Genomic DNA, 25,417 nt, shown 5'->3' with positions numbered 1-25,417 from the left:
GGTCATGTGCTCTTGTTACATACCCAACAGAAGAAGCAATAGATTGGAACACAGCAGCAACAAGAAGACAATGTGCCAAACAACCGGACAGTCCAGAGCTAGTGCTCACAAAAGCAAGTTGTCACTAGTGTCTTGATTACTATTTTGTTGAACCACTTGTGATTCTATTAAACTAACTTACCATTGCTTGTATCAAATGTCTTGTGCCTACTAACTTACTTCTTCTTACATCAAATACCTTGTTCCTGGTGACTAGTTGAAACTAAAGGTCTTAACTTGATTCTCACTTACATACCATGTCTATCGCTAATCTATTACAGAGCGCAGATTGAAAGTGGGAGCTTAATGGTTAGCATGGGTTTTTTTTCAACACTATTTACCAAAGATCACTGATAGGAGGGGGATCTCATCAAAAACATACCACATGATGAAAGAATATTTGAATCCATTGTGTGAAATAGCCATCAATAATTTCCTCCCATACATTGTCCACTTCAATCGCTAATTCCTGGGATAGGGGCAAAAGTAATTTTGTGGTCTGTTTGTGGAAGAACTCCAGGAAAGCAGTCATACTCCCTTTGGCAATCAAGAGAGCTCCAGGAGATAACAGTTACTCAAATTACATCAGTGGACATTCCACTTCCCTCTTTGTGAGCAATAAGCCCCCAAAAAAACATTCCTGGTATAATTTGTTAAAACACCATTACTTTATTTTAATTAGGAGTACACAGAAACATACATTGAAATTATTCAGGTGAGAAATGCTCATTATTTTACAAATGTATATTACGGTTTTAGTGGTACTGTATAACTTAGGTTGTAGAGATCATACGTTTCCGGAGTTAGGACATTATACAAATCAGGGAAAAAAAAAATTGGTTGTGGATGTTTGAAAGACAAACATTACTTTTTACACTTGTGTTGAAAATAGAATCCCTTAAAGGTATTTCATTGTTTTTCCTGTTATTTCAGCACAGTAACCATGCCTTTTATATAAACGGGAGATGCGTTGTGATTATTCTAAACAATCCAGACATAACTTCCCACGAGGAAAAATAATTCAAAATTACATTTAATAATGTATTTCTTTTACGTGTATATCACTTGTTAATTTACTGAGAAAAAACTTGTCCTATTCTAGGGAGCAAATGAATCTTTGTGAATGTGGCGTCAATAAGGGCTCCTAATTTAGTGTATGTACATTATTGTTCTATCCTTTAACAAAATCAACATTTGGTTGATTTTTGTTTAAAGTAAGGTACCTGAAATTGCGAACCAATTTGTGCTTTTTCAAACAATACCTCCCTTCTAATAAAGGACCACAAATATGGTGCTCCACCTTAACAAAAAAATCTGCACCCACATTTAAACAGTCTGCTTATACATTTGATGGTTAACCACGAAGCTTCTGTACATCAACCTTCTAATATCAACTGGTCGGTGTGTTGCCATGGCAAATATCCCCGACACAATGAACAAAAACACAAACAATACACTCTGATGTCTGTGTAGGTATAATGATGTATATATAAAGCCCACCCCCCAGCCTCCAAGCAACATATGTAAAGCTATGACCCTAAAAGCAATAACAACCTATGTTAATTATTGTCAAAATAATCTTTGGTGTTTAAACTGAGTGGAGCTAAACCCATGTAAGATGAGAACACTTTGCCAGCGAGGCTCATATTACACAGTAACTCAATTGTGAACTAAATTAGTGATATTTTTGTACATTATGAACTGTTACTGTTGATGGCTGATTTGGTTATTTAATGGTGTTACTGCGCTCTCTTCTTCCTCTGTTGTGGATTTCTGAAGTTGTGTGGTCTCAATTTCATTTCGACAAATTCAATCGAATACTCATGACCCTTCCAATGAAACCAGTTAACACCCTGTTTGAAAAATGAAATAAAATTAAATGAGTAAGATAGCATATAGTACTTTAGAGTTAAATGTCATTTGTATGCAAACATGTAAACTTGGCAACATAGGAACATAACATCGTGCCTAGAAAGCATGAAAAGAGACTTGCTAATTTTTTAAAAAATGATATTGTCTCGTTCGATTTTATTCTAAATGAATACTTTGGTGGACTAACAACATGGCTGCCACCTGTCACAGTGTCTGGAAAGTTCAGATCAGCAAAAGCTTACATTATCCTCTTGGAATGTCATAAAGTTGTGTTTTATAGATATTCCAGTCAAGCCCACACACAAAGGGGCTACAAATAATGTGTGTCTCTGAGCAAGGGTGGTTTGAAAGGAATCTATTGAAAATATGGCACTCAGGGCTCTGCAGTTATTTGCGAGTGTTTTTGACAAAGGGACATCAAATCCACATCATTAGGGAGTGTCTCAAATAGGGGCCCCAGTCATATAACTGAAATGGTTTTTTGCACTGCCTTAGGTCCTTTGAATATAGGAGTTGGGAAGTTGTGTTGACGTTGTACAGGACATTGGTGAAACCTCTTCTGGAACACTGTGCCCAGTTCTGGTTGCTCAGTTATTGGAAGGGTATTGTTAAGCTGAAGAAATTTACCATCATGTTGCCAGAAATAAAAGGATTCGAGTTATAAGGAATGGCTCGATAGGTTGGGACTTCTTCACCAGGGGTGTAGGAGATTGAGAGGTGGTCTTGCTGAAGTTTATAAAATACTGAGGGGTATGAACAGGGTTAATGGTAGCTGCCTTTTCCCTTGGATGGGGGATTTAGAACATAGAACAATACAGCGCAGAACAGTCCCTTCGGCCCTCGATGTTGCGCCGACCTGTGAACTAATCTAAGCCCATCCGCCTACACTATCCCATCATTATCCATATGCTTATCTAAGGACTGTTTAGATGCCCCTAATGTGGCTGAGTTAACTACATTGGCAGGCAGGGCGTTCCACGCCCTTACCACTCTGAGTAAAGAACCTGCTTCTGACATCTGTCTTAAATCTATCACCCCTCAATTTGTAGCTATGCCCGTTTGTACTCACTGAAGTCATCATGCTCGGAAAAAGACTCTCACTGTCCACCCTATCTAATCCTCTGGACATCCTATATGTCTCAATTAAATTCCCTCTTAACCTCCTTCTCTCCAATGAGAACAGACCCAAGTCCCTCAGCCTTTCTTCATAGGGCCTGCGCTCCAGACCAGGCAACATCCTGGTAAATCTCCTTTGCACCTTTTCCAATGTTTCCACGTCCTTCGTGTAATGGGGTGACCAGAACTGCACGCAATATTCCAAATGAGGCTGCACTAGCGTTTTGTACAGTCGCAGCATGACATCATGGCTCTGGAACTCAATCACTCTACCAATATAACCTAACATACCGTAAGCCTTCTTAACAGCACTGTCAACCTGGGTGGTAACTTTCAGGGATCTATGTACATGGACACCAAGATCCCTCTGCACAGCCACACTACCAAGAATCTTTCCATTGACCCAGTATTCTGCCTTCCTATTATTCTTCCCAAAGTGAATCACCTCACATTTATCCGCATTGAACTCCATTTGCCATCTTTCAGCCCAATTATGCAGTTTATCCAAGTCTCCCTGCAACCTGCAACATTCTTCCACACTGTCTACCACTCCACCGACTTTAGTGTCATCTGCAAATTTACTAACCCATTCATGTATGCCTGCGTCCAAGTCATTTATAAAAATGACAAACAGCAGTGGTCCCAAAACAGATCCTTGAGTCACACCACTCGTGACCTGACTCCTGGCTGAATATTTTCCATCAACCACCACTCGTTGCCTTCTTACTGAAAGCCAGTTTCTAATCCAACCTGCTAAATCTCCCTCAATCCCATGCCTCTGTATTTTCTCCAATAGCCTACCATGTGGAACCTTATCAAAGGCTTTACTGAAGTCCATGTACACCACGTCAACTGTCCTACCCTCATCCACATGTTTGGTCACCTTCTCAAAAAACTCAATAAGGTTTGTGAGACACGACCTGCCCTTGATGAATCCATGCTGACTATCTCCAATTAAATTGTTGCTTGCTAGATGCTTATAAATCCTGTCTCTTATAATCCTTTCCAAAACTTTTCCTACAAAAGATGTAAGGCTCACATGTCTATAATTACCTGGGTCATCCCTACTGCCCTTTTTGAATAAGGGCACAACATTTGCAATCCTCCAGTTCTCTGGTACTAAACCTGTAGACAATGAGGACTCAAAGATCAAGGCCAAAGGCTCCGCCACCTCCTTCCTAGCTTCCCAGAGAATCCTCGGAAAAATCCCATCCGGCCCAGGGGATTTATCTACCTAATGATGAGGGGGCTGATTTTTATCGTGAGAGGAGTGACAATTAAAAAAGACGTGGGGGAAATTTATTTTACATAGAGGGTGGTTTGCATGTGGAATGAATGTTCTGAGGAAGTGGTGGATGTGTATATAATTACAATATTTAAAAGGCATTTGGATAAGTACATGAATAAGGAGAGTTTGGAGAGATATGGGCTGGGCGCAGTTAAGTATTACTAGTTCAGTTTGAGATTATGTTTAGCATGGACTGGTTAGACCAACGGGTCTGTTCCTGCGCTGTATGATTCTATGACTCTATGACTGTGTTGATTAATCTGCCTTTAATACCAAAAGAGGAACATAGGAGAGCTCCAGGCTCAGCTAGCGTGTATCTCTAGTTTCATTCACTTTTACATGTGGATTTGTGGGGGAAAAAAATCCTGTATTTCACCTGAACATTGAGTTAGTTTCCCAACTCACAAAAATTACATGAATCTGCTTCTGGCTGCAAACCACCTACATCCAAGTTTCTATGAGAAGGAATTTAGCCAGACCTGCCAACTGCAAAGCCATATTGAACACTGACTTAGAAATATAATTTTAGTAAGTTAATGCCGATAAATACTTTAAAGTAATTTGTTGTGGTAACTTCTTTTTCTTCTTTTCTCTGCTTTCTTTCTGACATCTTTATGCGTATATGCAAATGATGCAAATTAGAGTCACAGAGTCATAGAGATGTATAGCATATAGAGATGTACAGTACAGAAATAGACCCTTTGGTCCAGTTCATCCATGCCGACTGGGAATCTAAATTATTCTAGTCCCACTTGCCAGCATTTGGCCTATATCCCTCTAAACCCTTCCTATTCATGTACTCATCCAGCTGCCTTTTAAATGTTGTAATTGGTGTAAATGTAAATTATTCGTCAGGCTAAAGAGTGTGAATAAACCATCCTTTTTGCTTTAACTCAGAAAAGAGTTTTACGTAAGTCATTTCAAAATTGGTCTTCAGAAAGCGAGGATTTTGCTGTGAGAGTCACCCCACCATTTATTTCAAATTGGAAAAGGAAATATAGGAAGAATCAAAAGAATTTAAATTTGATATAGACAGAAGAGGAGAACAGTAAGAAAATAACAACTCATTTTTCCTTCTTGTCCATGAAACCAGGCTTTGGGATATTGGAGAACAAACAAGGTCTATCTAGCTCATTTTTTACTAGCTTTATCATAATCAGATCATCACAACTATTTGATAATTATAACAATTGATCTCTGTCTATGATGGACACAATGGTAACCTGAGGAAAAAAAATCCCTAGATAATAAAATGTGAGGCTGGATGAACACAGCAGGCCAAGCAGCATCTCAGGAGCACAAAAGCTGACGTTTCGGGCCTAGACCCTTCATCAGTGAGGGGGATGGGGAGAGGGAACTGGAATAAATAGGGAGAGAGGGGGAGGCGGACCGAAGATGGAGAGTAAAGAAGATAGGTGGAGAGAGTGTAGGTGGGGAGGTAGGGAGGGGATAGGTCAGTCCAGGGAAGACGGACAGGTCAAGGAGGTGGGATGAGGTTAGTAGGTAGCTGGGGGTGCGGCTTGGGGTGGGAGGAAGGGATGGGTGAGAGGAAGAACCGGTTAGGGAGGCAGAGACAGGTTGGACTGGTTTTGGGATGCAGTGGGTGGGGGGGAAGAGCTGGGCTGGTTGTGTGGTGCAGTGGGGGGAGGGGACGAACTGGGCTGGTTTAGGGATGCAGTGGGGGAAGGGGAGATTTTGAAACTGGTGAAGTCCACATTGATACCATACGGCTGCAGGGTTCCCAGGCGGAATATGAGTTGCTGTTCCTGCAACCTTCGGGTGGCATCATTGTGGCAGTGCAGGAGGCCCATGATGGACATGTCATCAAGAGAATGGGAGGGGGAGTGGAAATGGTTTGCGACTGGGAGAGGCAGTTGTTTGTTGCGAACTGAGCGGAGGTGTTCTGCAAAGCGGTCCCCAAGCCTCCGCTTGGTTTCCCCAATGTAGACGAAGCCGCACCGGGTACAGTGGATGCAGTATACCACATTGGCAGATGTGCAGGTGAACCTCTGCTTAATGTGGAATGTCATCTTGGGGCCTGGGATGGGGGTGAGGGAGGAGGTGTGGGGACAAGTGTAGCATTTCCTGCAGTTGCAGGGGAAGGTGCCGGGTGTGGTGGGGTTGGAGGGCAGTGTGGAGCGAACAAGGGAGTCACGGAGAGAGTGGTCTTTCCCCCCCACCCACTGCATCCCAAAACCAGTCCAACCTGTCTCTGCCTCCCTAACCGGTTCTTCCTCTCACCCATCCCTTCCTCCCACCCCAAGCCGCACCCCCAGCTACCTACTAACCTCATCCCACCTCCTTGACCTGTCCGTCTTCCCTGGACTGACCTATCCCCTCCCTACCTCCCCACCTACACTCTCTCCACCTATCTTCTTTACTCTCCATCTTCGGTCCGCCTCCCCCTCTCTCCCTATTTATTCCAGTTCCCTCTCCCCATCCCCCTCTCTGATGAAGGGTCTAGGCCCGAAACGTCAGCTTTTGTGCTCCTGAGATGCTGCTTGGCCTGCTGTGTTCATCCAGCCTCACATTTTATTATCCTGGAATTCTCCAGCATCTGCAGTTCCCATTATCTCTGAAAAAAAATCCCTAACCCTTGTGTTCAAGAACTTTGGAAACAATAGTCCTAAGACACCTTCTTTTAAAAATATTCATTCACAGGATGAGGGCAGGGCTGGCCAGGCCAGCATTTATTGCCTAGAGGGCAGTTAAAAATCTGGAGTCACATGTAGGCCAGACCAGGTAGGGACAGCAGATTTCCCTCCCTAAAGAACATTAGTGAACCAGAAGGCTTTTTTTCCCTTCAATTGGCAATGGATTCGTGATTATTATTCGATTCTTAATTCAGGATCTTCCTTTATATCAAGTTCAAATTCTGCCATCTGTCATAGCAGGACTCAAAACCACAGCTTCAGAACATTACCTAGGTTTCTGGATTAACATGACCAGGCCACCCACCACCACCTTGCATTCCTGCAGGGCATGTTTCTCCAAAGCATGCTAAATTTATCATATGATGCATATCAAATAATGTATATCATGTATCCCAGAATTTTAGGTCTCTTTTCATTTGTTAGTGTGATATTCCTGGTTCCAACAAAGCTAGCAAATATTGCCTGCTCCTAGAGAAGTTTGTGGTCAGCCATCATCTGCAGCCCATGGTTTATAGTATAGTGCACATAAGCACATGCTGAAGAAACAAGTTAAAATGACAGTTTGGTGGAGAATTGGAGGTGGTGATGTTCTCTTGCCTTTGCTTCATAAGTAGTAGATAGCATGGATTTGAAAGCTAAAGTTGAACGAGCCTTAGCAATTTGCTGCAGTGCATCTTACTATGCATAGCTGCAACAGTGCACCAATGATGGAGACTTTAATTTGTTTCATTCGCAGGGCCTGGGCATCACTAGCTATTACTCACCCCAAATTGCCCAGAGGGTAGTTAAAAGTCAATCACATTGTTAGGGTTGTGGAGTTCACTTTTAGGCCAAATCCACCAAGGATGGCAATGACCAAAAGTGCGTTAGCAAACCAAATGGGCTTTTCTCAACAATCAGCAATGGCTTCATGGTCATAGAATTTTTAATTGAGGCAAAATTCCGCTATTTGGCATGACAGGATTTGAAAACAGATCCTTGGAACATATAAGAGTCTCTGTGTTCCTAGGCCAGTGATAATGCCACTAGCCATACATCCCATTATGTACCAAATAAATGTTTGAAGTGGTGGATGCCATGTTAATCAATTGGCTGCAAATAGTGTATCGCTTCTTTAGTGTTGTTGTACCCACACCCAATGCAAGATGATATCTCCTGATAGAAATCTATTTAAATTATGTTTGCGTCCATATGAGGTATTGCTTTATTCAGAGTCAGCAAATTTATTAGTGTGAATCTCATCAGGATTAACCAGAATGTAATATGCTGAAGAACCTGCAATCAGGGAATCTTTCAATTTTGCCAGTGACATTTAATCACACCATTTATGTCTGTTTAGGTTTGGGTGAATTATAAAGAGATTGTAATGATTCTTGGTTCTAACTTAACATTGACAAAATAGACATAATGGGTGCATTGCCAGGCTGAACTGTTAGGTTGTGATAATAGATGAACCTCCAGACTCCTATGTGGCTTACAGTATTCTGGTGGCACATGGTTGGGGAAAACTGAAAGGCTCAGGTTACCCAGGCTTTACATCTACATTGGAAAAGGAACGTTTTAGTGTACAGATACATGAATATTTGGAATTAATTGTAAGCTATATTTGGTTAGCTCCATGCTAATTTTCCCATCTTTCAATTCATTTCAACCAAACATGGTGAATTGTGACATACGCATTTTTATCTCTAACGTACCTGGCTATGGCTTTGAACTCCATATCTCCCATTCAGATTTACTTTGTGACAGTTCTTGTACCACCAGGCTCCCTTATATGACAGAGCACAGTTTGTCACAGCCACATCATTGTCTCTGTCCTTTGTGGAGAATGGACGACCTTGATGGTAAAACAGGGAGTCGCCTGAGCAGGAAACAAAAATAGAGTTTTAAACATGGGCTAAACATTATGGTGCAAAATTGTGATCAACCATAGCACCGCTCTCCAGAGGGGATCACTTATACTTGGCTCAAATGGACAGATATCCAAAAGCAGACAGAGGAGGCTTTCTTGACAATTATTCACATTTATTTTTGATCACAGGTTTTAGACGAAATCTGAACTTTACCTGCTGTTCCGTTGTACTGTCCAAAATGCAGCTTATATCGACTTTTGGCATCAGAGATAAGGAACCTGTCATAAACTGCATAAGCAGAGTCCCCTTTATCTCGTAGATCTACACGCAGTTGGTAAAGACCCTGTGATGTAATCTTGTGAAGGTTTTCAAGGCCTGGAAATCATACAATGTAAACATTTTAGACCAAATAGGGGCCATTATAAGTCTCCATTCAACCCAACAAAGTCCAGCAGTGATTAGAGTCAATCAAATTCTTTTATTATTATGAAATGTAATTCTTGACAAATTTAGGCTTTTTTTTCACCTTACATTGAACAATTTATTACTTACCATTACCATGAAAGGGAGATCCTCATTGTATGACCAGATATAGAATACATAGTGTTCAACTAGAAGCTTACTGATAACAAGGCCCAAAATGAATCTTTGTGTATATAGGGTGAAAATTAAGCACATGGATTTCTCATATAATGGAGGAACCATAGGCAAATACAGCAAAGGTTTATCTGACTGATTGCTGGGATGACAGGTTTGGTGTATGAGGAGAGATTAGCTTGACTGGGACCTGCCTTCAATGGCACTTAGAAGAATGAGAGGGGATGTCATTGAAAACAAAACTTTGATAGGGTTGAACAGATTCAATGGAGTAATGATGTTCATCTTCAGAACAAGGAGTCATGGTCTCAGGATAAACAGCAGATCCTTTCAGACCGAATCGAGGAAGAATTGCTTCATCCAAATGGTGGTAAACCTTGGGAATTCTCCACCACAGAAGGTTGCGAAGGCAATGGCATTTATTATATTTGAGAAAGAAATGGATAGATTTCTTGAAATGAAACATATCAACCGGTATGGGAAGAGAGGGGGAATATGAAATTAAGATCAGCCATGATCATGTTGAATGGCTCAGAAGGTTTGATTGGCCAAATGTTTCACTCTGGCTCCTATTTCCTGTACTTCAATTGAGACCAAATAAGTTGTACAGGTGAAAGTCAAACCTTTATTGATTTTAAGCCTCCACCATTGATAATGAAATAGGGGCACTGCAATTATCTTGTTCTGTAAAACTCTGATTTCATCCATCTTGGCTGCTTTTTAAATGTTTGTCTTTATTAAACATGAATATATGGGCTTGTATCCATTTCCTTTACATTTTAGAAGGTAGAAGATGCACTTTTTGAATGTTGATTGTTTGACAGACTGAGCCAAAAGCATTCGTCTGTTAATTCATTACTTCTTAAGACAAAAATTGATCTAATTTTGAACGGTGGGAGTATGTGTGAGAAACATCCTGCAGAATGAATGAAATGTGGGAATGATGGAACATTGATCCCCTCATCTATTAGCAGCCAGTTTAAGAATTGCTTTGACACTACCTTTGGCATCTAGATAGCTGGGCCTGACATGCACTTGCAAAAACAAAATCATAACTATTTCCAATGCTAGGAGTATCAATTTTTTTTGATTAAAACAAAGTTCTCAAAGGTCACTGCATGCCACTGGAACGGTTATAAACTTTTAGAATGTGGTTTCATAACAGATTGGGTCATATTACAGTTCGTGAGAAGTCCGTGTTCCATAACTCCTAAGTCATCCTGTCACATTCACAACAATGTGCAGCCAAGCTAGTTTTATGTTGATGTGAAAGATAAATGTAGGCCTGCTAAGTTTATGGAAAATAAAATCCAGGGCATGAAATATGTGTAAGGAAACAGAAGTTACTCTGCTATTTAGATGTAAAAGATCTGTACAAACGATTGTCAAAGAAGCTAATGGAAAAACTGGATTTGACGTAGTGTAAAGTATCCAATAATTTATGTACTGTTACACTTACCTAACCAGAACTCATCAGAAGGGTCTCCAAATCCATTGGTATAATTCTTCCAGTTTCTGAAGAAATCTACTCTGCCATTCTGGCGCCTCTGGAAAACCTAGAATTTGTTTTGTCACACGATTAATAAGATTTTGACTCTTGCCATACTTCTCAGAAATATTACCTCTGGAATTGTTACTGTTTGGATTACTGTGGGATGAATGCTCGTGGTGTTTGTCTGACACCTTCTGCATTTTGGTAGGGGTGTTAACAAATTTTGAAGAAGGGGGTTAACACCTGTATTAAAACAGCAAATGATGGAACATCAAACAAACACATTAACCTTTTGCCCACTAATGTGAATGTTTTAGGTTTAGACAATTTAGGATTGTCAACAACATGGCCAACAGATTTCTTTCTGGGATTAATTTGGTGGAATGGGACTCATGACAGGGCTTTTCTCACTTCCTGAAATGAACAGTCGGAGATTGAGGCAAGCTTCCCCATGAGAGAGTCGAGCATGACTCCCCACTATGAGTATAATTTGGTAAGAATGGCCCATTCCTATCTTCAGGTCTATCTGTTGCTAGGACAATGGTTGCTTTTCCTCTGAAGTAAACTATCATTCCCAATCTTCCACACAACCTTCAATGTGTGAGGATCCAAGGTAATTGCCCTCATTGTTCCAAATGCTTTAAACCATTCTTTCCTAAAATGATATATCCTGCACTATGAATCTTGCTGTTCCCCTAAATTATATTGAAATTGACTGTTAGTTGTACATTTTCTAAGTTTATTTTGCAATTAGTAATGTGCATTCTTAGTTATATACATTTTACTATTTATTTATGGAATACAAAGTCGCTACAGTGTAGTAAATAACTTCCTGTATTGCATGTTTGTTACACCTCATGATGGTGACACATAAAAGTACCATCTATTTGTCTAACTTAGGTGGTAGAGTATTGTCTGAATGCATCTCCAGGTGTTGCAAGAACAGAAAGAAAGCAGACGTCACTCTCAAGTGATGGGAAACAGCAGCCGGTCTGAAATGTTCCTGCAAGAGGTAAAATAAAGCAGCTTGTGTGACAAAAATAGTTTATTTTATGGTGAGTTGCATTCTCTTTTTTGTAGAATCTCTTTCCATCTCCTTCCTAGCAGTGCCTAACAATGTGCAGATGCTTCCTGTGCCATGTCCTATAAGACCAGCTGACATAATGGGCCATATCTGTGCATACGTTTGGTACTATGAATAATCGCTCCACACTGAAATGGTTATTGCAGTCCCACCTTGTCAGCTGGAGAAACTGTTCAGTTTTCCCACACTAGGTGGTACTGTGATCATTTTATAACTCTTAAACAGCCTTGTTTAAAAAAAATTTAAAAATCATGTGTTTCAAAATAGTAACTTTGCTCCCTTCTGATCCAGTATTTTCATGTATCAGATTTTTTTGCGGGTTTTCCATTTCCTTACTTTTCTTCACAGTCAAGTTACAGCAAATAACATTGCAATGTTAATGTGGCTGCTGGTTACTGGCAGTACACAGAGAGGCAGATTCCAGTATAGCCTTGTTAATAACATCTATACTCAAATTAAACAGCATATTCTCAGAAGTACTGTGAACAATACTACATGGAATCTGCAAGTAAACAAGCAGCCATCAATGTATTCATGTCTGTCTCTTTTTCTCAATTTGATCTGATTTGATGATGATTTTCTTGAAATTTGCAACATTTGACAGTGACCACATGTGCAAACGGAAGGATAAATGTCTTCCTGTTGATCATTTAGACAACACAATAGGCACAAAGTGGCTTTGTATTCACACAATCATTTGCAGGGAAGTTATCAACAGGAAGGGATTCACCTCCATGGGCTTTCCATAAACAAAAGTGTTATTTTACCATCCAACCACCTCCATCAGTGGTCATGTCACAGTACACTTCCAGTGGTTGAGAACGATTTCCATGCAAGAAGATGGTATAAAGTCCAGAACTAGCTTCACCATTCAGCAACGTTTGGGAGCAATCCTTAGGGAATGGATACAAGGTGCCAACTGCAGAAAAAGGGAAGCTGTACTTAATTCCTCTAGTCCAGAGCGAAAATGTCTAATTTAACGATGGCCTTCTGTGCCATAAACTCTTCAATGTTTCCCATGAGGAGCATCTTAGAGTCAGAAGCCACATGACAGCAGGTTATATCCTAACAGGTTTATTTAAAATCACAAGCTTTTGGAGCATTGCTCCTTCATCAGATGAAGTCACTTCAATCCAACATTGGCATCTCCACATCATAGCATTTTAGAATAACAGCTTATTGTTGGTTTGCATGTTAAACATTACTAAATATTCCAAAATGATTCAAGCCAAATTGACATTCTGCAATACCAAGCAATACTGGAGCAGTTGACTGAAGCTTACTGAAAAGTGAGATGGAGAAGTTTAGGGAGGAGATTCCTAATCAAAGAAGTTTGACCTCTTTTTGGGCTCCCAATGTTGGGGCAGTTAACATCGAACTAACATCAGGCTCAAGCGGCCAGAAGTAGCAGAGTTACACAAGATTTATGGATCTGGAGGGGGTAAGAGAGATAGAAAAAGGTAATTTCATGGAGCACTTTGCGAACACTGGTGAGAATTTTAAAATGGTGTTGCCTGGATTTTAATACAACAAATTCTCATAAATATGTCAAATAATAGCCATGTGTGAGGAAGTTTCATTAGAACTTTTCACTGCTACCTTTGAATAATTGTACACATGGCTTTCATGGTTTAAATTTGATTATCTTATTTACTTGATAAGTATATTCATATTGGCAAAGAATGCACTGTCCCAAACATCGTAGAATCTGAATGACTTGGGATATTTAAAAGGGAGACAAACATTTACAAGGTATTGGCAGAAGAATCAAAATTGGGAGTAAAGAGAATGAGCTGCTAGATCTACATCTTTATGTTTCTGAGAAAATCTGGAACTAACAGTACACGGAATAAATTTTGCAAATACCTGTTATGAAGCTAGTCTCTATGACATTGCTTCTCTCTGACCCTGTGTAGGCCTGGAGTCTCAGAACGTACGTCATTGATGGAACCAGTTCTCTCATGCTGTATGAGGTATCTGTAGCTCCGAAATATTCAACTCTCTGTTACACAATTTAAAATAAATAGCCATTGAAGAGTGATTTCGTCTGTTTACTTTGACGTATGGTGTTTTATCGCCAATACTCAATTGTTCAAAAGGCAACAAAAGACTTTCAGAGATTTACATGGGTTAATGTAAATGCACAGTTTAGCACAAACCCCAGTTTCTACCTAACGAAGTGTGGAGCTGGATGAACACAGCAGGCCAAGCAGCATCTCAGGAGCACAAAAGCTGACATTTTGGGCCTAGACCCTTCATCAGAGAGAGGGATGGGGAGAGGGAACTGGAATAAATCGGGAGAGAGGGGGATGCGGACCGAAGATGGAGAGAAAACAAGATAGGTAGAGAGGAGAGTATAGGTGGGGAGGTAGGGAGGGGATAGGTCAGTCCAGGGAAGATGGACAGATCAAGGAGGCGGGATGAGGTGGTAGATAGGAAATGGAGGTGCGGCTTGAGGTGGGAGGAAGGGATGGGTGAGAAGAAGAACAGGTTAGGGAAGCAGAGACTAGCTGGGCTGGTTTTGGAATGCAGTGGAGGGAGGGGACGACCTGGGCTAGTTTTGGGATGCAGAAGGGGAAGGGGAGATTTTGAAGCTTGTGAAGTCCACGTTGATACCATTGCGCTGCAGGGTTCCCAAGCGGAATATGAGTTGCTGTTCCTGCAACCTTCGGGTGGCATCATTGTGGCACTGCAGGAGGCCCATGATAGACATGTCATCTGAGGAATGGGAGGGGGAGCTGAAATGGTTCACGACTGAGAGGTGCCGTTGTTTGTTGCGAACTGAGCGGAGATGTTCTGCAAAGCGGTCCCCAAACCTCCGCTTGGTTTCCCCAATGTAGAGGAAGCCACACCGGGTACAATGGATACAGTATACCGCATTGGCAGATGTGCAGGTGAACCTCTGCTTAATGTGGAAAGTCATCTTGGGGCCTGGGATAGGGGTGAGGGAGGAGGTGTGGGGGCAAGTGTAGCATTTCCTGCGGTTGCAGGGGAAGGTGCCGGGTGTGGTGGGGTTGGAGGGCAGTGTGGAGCGAACAAGGGAGTCACGGAGAGAGTGGTCTCTCCGGAAAGCAGACAGGGGTGGGGATGGAAAAATGTCTTGGGTGGTGGGGTCGGATTGTAGATGGCGGAAGTGTCGGAGGATGATACGTTGTATCTGGAGGTTGGTGGGGTGGTGTGTGAGAACGAGGGGGATCCTCTGGGGGGTGGTTGTGGCGGGGGCGGGGTGTTTCTACCTTTCCCCTCTGGCCACTTTCCCTACCTAGAATTCAAACATGTCACTGTAAAAGAACCCAACTCTGTTTTTAATTACTTTTAAAACCCACCATCAATTAATCAAGTAACAATTCACTACAAACACTGCTCACCAGGGGGCCATATAACAAGAATCCAAAAACTAAAAGGAATAAGATTCTGATGAAGAGTCACTGGACCTGAAATATTAACTCTCTTTTCTCTTCGTTGATGCTGCCAGACCTGCTGAGTTAGTTTTGGTATTTTCCATCTATTAACCATTCGCAATAAATTATACATGTTTTCCAAAGCCACAGGTGGCTCAGCAGGTGACTGCAACTTGCTTATTCTCCTCTGCATTGGGTGTTCAAAGATCAGGAGCACAGGGCTGTAATGTGACCAGAACTACATCAATAGAATGCTTATTTGGTAAGAATGGGATGCAACCACACAAACCCCGCTCTTGTGTTTTATATCCAGAAGTGTTCTTACACAAAACTCAAAACGTCTTTCCCCTATCGCCAAACCACCAGTGGGTGTTATTTGTTCTTATTAACCACGACCAGTAAATCACCCATGCTTCCATTTGAATAATTTACCTGCAGGTGTTATTTGTTCTTATTAACCACGACCAGTAAATCACCCATGCTTCCAATTGAATAATTTACCTGCAAAGCCCATTGAAGGCAATGCAGGTCTCAAGGTGAGGCAGATGTCGGTAGAGTGAGAAGGAGCTAAATCGAAATGGAGTCTGAAGGGACGAAACCCGGCTCTTTTTTTATTTCACCTATTTTTTGCAAGCAACCTGTTCAGAGATACTATTACACATCTCTAGAGCAGGTGGAACATGAACCTGGGTATCCCAGTCCAGGGGTAGGGTCACCACCACTGCACTGCAGGAAGACCCTCTAAACCTAGCTCTTAACTACAAACCCCAATGAATATCACCTGCTGTCAGTCAACTCTGGAGCTGTTCTTGTTGGCCCTTAAAGGAATTTATATTTCTAATACTGACATACATCTGAGACAAAACAACAATCAGCTAAAGGCACTAATCTGATGTTGATCACAAGAAAGCTACTTGACAGCCCAAATAATTCAAAAAACAGTACACAGCCTTAAAATTCCTCAGCAAATCATCTCCATGTTTGCAGAGATCACATCAGCCAGTAGCTTCTAGTTCTCACTGCGGGATCAGTGGAATGCCAGTATAGACAGAAAGTAAGACAAAGACATTGTTGAAAATTTAGGACGAGTTTGGTCTGAACAGACAGGATTAAGAAATGACTGGACTTTACTGTTTAGAAAAGATCCAAAGAACAGAAAAAGTAAATCAAAGCAACACTTGAGTGAACAAGAACCAAGGTGCCATTAACACTAGTTAAATTGCCAGAAATTTCAGATAATATAAAGGAGACTTTTTATTGTGACCTGTACAATGCATTAGTATAATTGCAGATGGTAGCAAAGGCACATTCAAAATTTAAAATGTGATGGGAAGGAAAAGGGAATAAAGAGATATATCTGCAACAGCTTCATGGGATTAGGAGTACAGCTCATTTAAAAGAATAACATGAACTGGTGAGGTAGATTGGCCTGCTTCTTGTTCTGATAGTTGTAATAGTGCAAGGTATGAGCGCCTAAGCATCCAATCCTCAAGTCCAAAAATCTACCCGATGATTTATCACCTTTCTACATTTTTTTTGTATTGAGTATTTTGTTTCACTCTTCCTGAATGTGAACAGCAGTAAGTTGAATGTTTTATCTTCTTCAATTTCAGTGAGAAAAGTCAATGCGAGCACGTGTGCGATGGAGGAAAGGAACATCCAAAATTCATCAGCTGAGAGAATTGACCCTCTGTGAGACTTACCTGTGGTCTCCCATCTTCAGATTCCATGGTCATAATGTACCCTTCGATCTTAGCTTGTGGAGGCTTCCAAGAAACAAGGGCATCGGTAGCTGTAATTTCTCCAACTCTCAAGTCTCTGGGTGGATCAATGGCTTTGAGGGAATAAAAATATACAACTGTTAAGTAATGAAAACTGATTGGATTCATAACCATGCCTTTTGGGTACATGAACAGGAAAGGTTTAGAGGAATATGGGCCATAAGCTGAAGAATGGGACTAGATTAATTTAGGATGTTCTGTTAGAACGGACAAGTTGGACCAAGCAGTCTGTTTCTATGCTGTACATCTCTATGACAATGGATCATATATAGAATGATTGTCAGCAGTTATTACCCACCTCTAGCTGCTCTCAAGAAGGTGAGCTGCCTTCTTGAACTGCTGCAGTCCATGTGCAGTAGAAAGACCCACAATACCATTATAGAGGAATCTTGACCCAGCAAATAATGAAAGAACAGTATTAGATTTCCAAGTCAGGATGGTGACTGGATTGGAGGGGAATTTGCACGTGGTAGTGTTTCCATGTATCTACTGCCTTTGTACTTCGAGATGGAACTGATTATGGATTTGGAAGGTGCTGTCTGATGATCTTTGGTAAATTTTTGCAGCACATCTTGTGGATGATTCACATTGCTGCTGCTGAGTGTCAGTGGTGGAAGGAGTGAATGTTTTTGGTTACGGTACCAATCAAGATGCTGCTTTGTCCTGGATGGTGTCAAATGTCTTGAGTGTTATTTGAAGTGCATTCATCCAAACAAGTGGAGAGTATTCCAACTACTGACTATCTGGATAAGACCTATGCAGACACAGAGAGAATGTGCAACCTCCACACAGTCGCCCAAGGGTTGAACAGTGGCTGCTGTTTGATACAACACCTACCCGAAGCTGACAGTCGACACAGGATCCCAGGCCAGAGGTGATGACTGGCAGGATCTAGGGGAGTCATGGGATAGGAGAATGGAAGAGCTTTTGCAGTAAGAGGAGGCAGTTGGCTCACAGAGGAGTCCTATCACCCCAACCACCAGGTGCTGCATCCCTCATTCAGGTCCTAAGTGCCTTTGAACCTGGGGAAAACTTGCCCTTACACTGCCTCTTTTCCAACCAATTAGCTGCCCCAGCACCCCACAAGCAAATACACCAAGGACTTCTTTTGTTGTGATTCCCTCATAACAAGCCTTTGTGATGGGATGAGACCCTAATGTGGTTATTAATAGATGACAATTTGTAGTGGGACCACTACATTTCGTAACAAGTTGAAACCAACTTTCTTGACAAAATTGCTGTTGAATCCATTTCTATTACATCTTCAGAAATATTTATGTATTTGCTATCTTGTAGTTATTTCAGAAAATTGTCAATCCCAGCTTCACCCTTTGATATTCCACAATGATCTGATAATTTTTTAGCAAACACATTGGTGTTAATGGGATTTTATCTGTCACAAGGAGTAGATGGTGAAGCCAATTTTGATAAATTATAAGCACTGTTATTTACTTGTAATTGAGAAAGGACTCCTTGAAATCATTGGCATGTTTAAAGTGCGCTAAGTGGCATCATTGTAATTGACTTTAGAGCTAGCACCAATTGCCTTACAAGCATGGACACTGTAAATGAATGGAATAGAAAAATGAAAGCGTGAACCATGAGTTTTTTTGGTAACAACCCTATTGGTTCACCGATGCCCCCCACAGAATATAATCTACTGCCACTTACGTGGTCTGGCCTACCTGTGGCCAATCACCTTCTGCTTGGCTCTCAAAGCTCTCAGTAAAACTAAGGGTAGTTACAAAAGGGTGGGTACAGTCTTAACTCTGCTTCATGCAATCAAGCTAAAAATGAAAGAAAAACACTGAAGCGACTTATGGAGGCTAGTAACCTTTCGTTCCTTTCACTTTGTTTATTACTCTATCCACAAAATGAAAAAGAATTAAGTGTGCAGGTAAGATTTGCAGCAAACAGTGTTACACCAATGAATGCAGCCTGTGAAAATCTCTGGCAGGCTGAGGGTGGAGTAAAACTCACCAGTTGTAAATGTAGTAGATGCGGCAGAACTTTCCAGATTGCCTTTCACAGCCCTGGTCCTCACAGTGTACAAGGTACCAGGTAAAAGTAAGGAGAGGGCAGTCTGCACCTGGTCCCCTGAAACCCGTTTTGTCAGTTCAGGAGCTGAAGTTGAAAAAGAAGGATCAGTATCTTATTTTAGGTTTATTTGTTCAATTGATTTGTAGATACGCATTTACATTTCAAAATGATTATGTCAAAAGTTCTTCCACTTATGTGAATGAGAAATTAAACTGACTCCTTGTGTCAGTTTGCTTCAGTTGTTGGTTAGCAGCCCTTTCACTTCAGGAGTCAGGAGGTTATAGGATCAAGTTGACAGGCCAATAGAGCGCTGAGAGAGTGCGGTGCTGTCAGAGGTGCTGCCCTTCAGGTAAGATATTTAACTGAGGTTCTGTCCACTCTCTCGGATGGGTGTAGGACCAACACGAGGTGTCGTTTTACTGAACGTCAGGATTGTTCTTCCTGGTGTCCTTCAGATGTATATCCTTGAACCAACAGATCATCTAAAACAAAACTTCTGACCATTGACACACTTGGGAGAATCCTGTATGTAAATTGATGGCTCTGTGTCATGCATTACAACATTGACTACACTTTAAGAGTTAATGTCTGTAGGACACTTCATGTGATTATATAAGAGACTTATATGCATGTAAGGTTTTCTTTTTAACACTATCAGAATTCAATTTTGGATCCAAATTTCATTATGGATTTAAGACTACAAGATCTTAAGACATGAGAGTTCATGGCTGATCTGACAATCCTTAGATCAACTTTTTAGCCTTTTTGCTATAACCCTTGAATCCTTCACTAATTAAAAATCTGTCCATCTCAGCCTTCAATTTTCTTAATGATCCAACTTTGACATCCTTGTGCACTGAAGAATTCCACAGATTCACTATCCTCAGTGAGGACATTCCTCCTCACTTCTGTTTTAAATGTCAACCTCTTATTGTAAGAATACACTCTCTGGTCCTAGTCTAACCCACAAGGGGAAACAACCTCTCTGAACCTAAACTGTCAAGTCCCCTAAGAACCTGGCATATTTCAATGAGGTTGCATCTCATTCTCCTCAATTTTCATGGGTACAGGCCCAAACTACTCAATGTCTCCTTATAAGAAAATCCCTCTGTAGTATCGTTTGAGACAACAATGTCTGGGCTGTCCCTAATGCCAATACTTCTTACATTTGATAAGGGGTACAAAACTATTAATAGTATTCCAGCTGTGGTCTCACTAGTGCCTTGTATACTTTCAGCAAAACCTTCCTACTTTAAATTCCATTTGCCTTCATATTACCCGTTTTGTGGATTAGAACTTCCATGTCACTCTATGTTGTAGCTTTCTGCAGTCTTTCTCCATTTATTCTCCCTGTGTCCTGGCTGCCATGCCTCTCTCCAGAGAGATTACTTGGTGATTTGTTCTTTGTGAAAATTAGCAGTCGTGTTAGCTTTACAAATGAACCATGGCATCACTTCAAAAACAAATTTATTATTTCTAAATAATATTGGCAAATGCAAAATATTCATTCAGCTGCACTAACGAGTGAAGACATAAAAAAGTTCTACTTTCTGTAATATAAAATTAGTTATGGATTTATCTTAAGATGGATGGAGTTAGAAAATTTAATGTCAACACCGGTATCTCAGATATTTCTTTGTTACCTTGTTTGGAGGGACCTCTCCCTTGTCTCACTTCCCTTTTATATGTTCTCTTGTCCTCTCATTTCTCTCACCTCGCTGCATATTTTCTATATAATGAGCTTTCTTTCATGAAACAATTTGCAGATCTCATACTCCATGATTGTCACTTATTCCCTTTATTCCTTTGTTTCAGCATTATTGAGTTACTTCTGAAATTCAATCTTTCTTACAAAGAAAAAGAACACTTCCTTACAAAATTGCAACTCATCCTTTCTTTTCTCAGAGGCTGATGGACCTGTTGAGCATTTCTAGTGCTGTTTATGCGTGAAAACGTAAGTCTGATTCCATCTTCACACCAATTTTTTATGTTAATGCATATAATATTTATATTTTTAAATGCACAATTACTCTAAAGCAAACATATTTTACTAAACTGTCCACATGTTTATTAATTGACCAGAAACATGAATAGGCTGGAAAACCTGAAAGGGGCTATGTGTACCAACATTGTCACTGTCTTCTTAAGATCTGCTTCAGTTGGCATTTCTGTTGAAGTCGGAAAAATTATAGAGTAAGGCATTTATGACACTGTCACATGGTGCACAGTCTATTTTATGAGCCATTGTAAATTAGGAGGGGGAGGTCTGTCTTTCTTTCACAATTGATCATCCAATTTTAGGCTATGTATCAGTAGCATTGATTGTAAAATAAACATTGGATATTTTTATGAAAAATCATAAACCAATTTTCCATCTTGTTCTTGTACATCTTTTTAACACATAAATTACGCTTAATTTTAAACAGATTCACTTTTATGATTGAGTGATTGTCCTTACCACCCTCAGCATGAAAGCTGAGCACATATTCATCTACTGTAGCAATTGTGGGTTTCCATGTCAGTAGGGCTTCAGAATCCGTGACCTTCACAACTCTCAATTCTGATGGACTGTCCAATGCTGTCAATCAAGGAGGAAAAAGATAAACACAAGACATTACTTTCATACAAGTGCAGTCTACAATACAAGGCCCACTCCAGGAGTAGACAGACCAGGAATGTGCATTCATACCGCTGGGAAAAAAGCTCGGGGATCAACTTGTAATTCCTTCCGACATATGTCAATGGTATCCAGCAAAAGTGAGCAAGGTTCCTGCTCAGAATGGGAAGAAAAGTAATTGGAGTTTCCACAATCAGTAACCATACCTCCAAACTACAACATGCATGTGTAATGATACAGTAACTTTAAGAGGTGTGTTTTGTCCTGGTTTCCTTTTGAAAGATTAGGGAGCAGGCGTCGAGTGGTCTATGAAAAGATAAACAACATGCGAAGCTTTGGGCGTTTTTTTTAAAAATTGGAACAATAGAAGCAGCCTGAGTGGGTCTGGTCAAGCTCCGACCCACAGAACCAGTTTAGCTTTCAGCAGTTACTATTGGGGTCTTGAAGAAGTCAAAGCTATTATTTTCCCTCTCTCTGTTATAGCCAAAAGCTGAGGGCTCTCTCCCTGCTACAAGAGTTGCATGTGAGACAATCTGTGTGCTGAATTTACTTTTTGCCAAGGTTGTGTTAATGGGAGATTACTACATTAGAACAGTTAATTAGTAATCATTACTGTGTCCATTATTCTGTTAAGTTTCCAGTGGAGTTAAGCTATTTCAATTCATTTTTTTATTGTGTTTTAATTACAGTGGATGTATTTTGTTCCAAATCCAATAGTTTGACCAATTGAATTGCATCTGAATTTACCTTAAAATAACAACAGTTCTAGTATAGATTCTCTTCTGAAAGTTTTAAGAGGGTTTTGTCTGGTCCATAATACATGTAAAAGAGCACGTTGCCACAGCAGCTCAAGTTTGAGGGCAGGTGAGTGCGCTCAGTTGGCTGGGTCTGCAGTGTAGGTCAGACTAGTGCCGACATCTGCAGGGTGAATCCCCCTACTGGCTGGGGTGGTTTCAGAGTCTATAGGTGTGAGGCTGGAAAAGCACAGCAGGTCAGAACTTGCCTCCTTGTTCCTTCAGTTGTGACACTACAAATTTAACTTTCTTTGGTCAGAAGGAGAATCCTAAAGTGTATTTCAACATTTTATCACCTCAGAGGAAAGCAATTATATTTTATTCCCAGGCAGAACCTCAGTCAATGCTTTGTGCCTGAGGTGTGACCTAACAGAACAATGACAGATTATCTTTCCCCAGAGGGAAAAATGAACAATACCTGTGTCAAACAGTTCCTTGTGCTTAGGTTCCTGATGGAGTTTCAAGTGTTAGATCCCTGCTTTCTAATTCCATAATTCATTATGTAAAACATATAATGTACACTCATAACTAGATGAGAGTCTCACCCACTAGCTGGTGTTGAATTATGATGAAGCCAGTGTGACTGCAGTGAAGTCATTTCAGCAATGACTTGAGTTAAGACTAAATTCTCTTCCATGCAGGGAGACCCCTGCATATTGCCCTCACTATTATTATGCTCGGTTGCAGTCAACAGTCCACAGCCTGTTATTTTGCAGAGGCCCTCAGGAATAAAACGTCCAGGTTCCCTGGATTTAGAGGGCTATATATGTTTTCTTTATTTTGGTAAAAAGTCTGAGAGATTATTTTTGAGAGTCTGCGTTGGGTTGGCCTTGGAAGCTGGCCTGATTTACATATTGGAATATAACCAAGAGAGTGAGGCCATGTGTCAGCAATTCTTGGCATAACTCAATCTGAAAACAAACATGGAAGTGAATCCTGGAACTCACTTGGATCAGTATGCTTTATCAGAGATTCCGAGACCAAAGACTGCTCCCACTTTTTAGGCCAATTCAGATGAATTAAATTACATTGTTCAAACGTGTCAACAGAAAACATTTACTGAAGGTTTTATTTCTGTCGTGTCCATGAGGGTGCATAAACATACAGAAAGCGACATTCCTTCTGAGCAGCACAGCTTTCATCTAGACTCGAAACATTAGCTTGTGATAATGGGAACTGCAGATGCTGGAGAATCCAAGATAATAAAGTGTGAAGCTGGATGAACACAGCAGGCCAAGCAGCATCTCAGGAGCACAAAAGCTGACGTTTCAGGCCTAGCTCTGATGAAGGGTCTAGGCCTCAAACATCAGCTTTTGTGCTCCTGCTATGCTGCTTGGCCTGCTGTGTTCATCCAGCTTCACACTTTATTATCTCGAAACATTAGCTTCCTCTCTCTCCACAAAAACTGAGTGTCGCGTAGACTCAAAACATTAGCTTAATTCCAGCATTTTTGGTTTTCTGATGCATACCCTTCTGGTTTCTCCACACACTGCCGTGCACAGACCTCAGAGATGTATGCAGTGACAGGAGAAATGACAGGGAGCGTGGATAGAATGTGCTTCCTCTGCACAATAAACATTTTAAATTTTCAGCGATCTGTCACAAACCTATGACGAGCATGGTACTTTGGCAGTGCAGATTTTGCGTTCAGTTATTGCCTTTTCCTCCTTCCTTTACCTGTGTGCACTGTGCCTGAAACTGGTTCACTTTCCTCAAACCCTCTAACAGCGATGACTTTGATTTTGTATTCAGTAGCTGGGGTGAGCCTCCTCAGTATAGTTTGAGTCTTTCTGCCATCGACTGTCACGGTGTTACTTGGACCTGAGAAAATTAATATAGAATCTTAGAACCTTACTGTACCAAAGCAGGCCATTCAGTCACTCATGCCTGTGCTGGCATTTTGAATGAGCTCCTTCCACATGCACAATTCACAACCCACATGCTCTCTCCTCACAGTCCTGCAATTTTCTCACCTTCAAAAATGCATTCAATTCTCTAATGATTGTTAATGTTGAATGTGCTTCTACCGTCATTTCAGGCAGTATTAAATATAAGTAAATGCTGCACTTATTGTAATGTTAATGGGAAATTCCAGAATCAGTTAGCACCTCGTAGAAATGCCATGCTTCAATGAGTTCAACTAATTTGGGCCCTTTAAACTGTTGGGATACTTTTCAGCAAACTATATAGAGTAGTCCTCCAGATTAGATTGGAAAGTCAATGATTGAATATGGACTTCTTGCTTTATATTTGACACCAGATAAAATAGACATTCTGATAAATCAATGTGGCATCTTACCTCCATCAGTTGGCACATAAATAATCTTGAAGTTGGTGATGTAGCTACTCTCAATGTCCCACCAGACTGTCACTGTAGTGTCGGTGACATCTGTGAACTGCAGAAATCTAGGAGCTCCTAATGCTGTCAAAGAGAGTTGATAACAAGAGTCAAACATATTTAATGTATAGTTAAACTGGACATCTCAACAGATTTAGACAATGTGGAAAACCACGAGCAAGTTGGAACAAAAAGTTTAATGGCAGAACTGATTTCTCAAGTTATACATTTAATGTCTTCCAAAACCTGTAAAAAATATTGGATTTGATCTGAAAGTGTATATAGCACTATGTTAAGATTACAAATTGAAATAAAGGAGATCAATCATAAAAATAGAACACAAGAATAAAATGAAGCAAATCCTAGAATGGTGAATGAAAATAATACCCTGCATGGAGATGCAATTTTAATGAAGCTGCACACTAATGTATTGCTGGCTGCCCATAAAATA

The 25,417-nt window shown here is 40.7% G+C and overlaps 1 protein-coding gene across 24 annotated transcripts in view; it reads right to left on the bottom strand.

Annotated features, from left to right (window-relative positions):
* Positions 1 to 685: 685 nt before the first annotated feature.
* tncb (tenascin Cb) overlaps positions 686 to 25,417 on the bottom strand; it is a 315,004-nt gene continuing 290,272 nt past the window's right edge. For all 24 annotated transcript variants that reach the window (XM_048558919.2, XM_048558920.2, XM_059638277.1 and 21 more), the window contains 11 exons: positions 24,928 to 25,050; positions 24,306 to 24,449; positions 21,676 to 21,795; positions 19,158 to 19,301; positions 17,100 to 17,230; positions 13,862 to 13,997; positions 12,763 to 12,914; positions 10,879 to 10,975; positions 9,036 to 9,197; positions 8,667 to 8,830; positions 686 to 1,892 (listed from right to left, as the gene is read on the bottom strand). In XM_048558919.2, the coding sequence (XP_048414876.1) occupies positions 1,779 to 1,892; positions 8,667 to 8,830; positions 9,036 to 9,197; positions 10,879 to 10,975; positions 12,763 to 12,914; positions 13,862 to 13,997; positions 17,100 to 17,230; positions 19,158 to 19,301; positions 21,676 to 21,795; positions 24,306 to 24,449; positions 24,928 to 25,050 (1,487 nt within the window). In that variant the 3' untranslated portion in view covers positions 686 to 1,778. The remainder of the gene's footprint in view (positions 1,893 to 8,666; positions 8,831 to 9,035; positions 9,198 to 10,878; positions 10,976 to 12,762; positions 12,915 to 13,861; positions 13,998 to 17,099; positions 17,231 to 19,157; positions 19,302 to 21,675; positions 21,796 to 24,305; positions 24,450 to 24,927; positions 25,051 to 25,417) is intronic.

This window comes from Stegostoma tigrinum, chromosome 29, assembly GCF_030684315.1.
Source record: "Stegostoma tigrinum isolate sSteTig4 chromosome 29, sSteTig4.hap1, whole genome shotgun sequence".
In the NCBI taxonomy this organism is placed as follows: Eukaryota; Metazoa; Chordata; class Chondrichthyes; order Orectolobiformes; family Stegostomatidae; genus Stegostoma; species Stegostoma tigrinum.
This window is presented reverse-complemented; position numbering and strand designations above follow the sequence as displayed.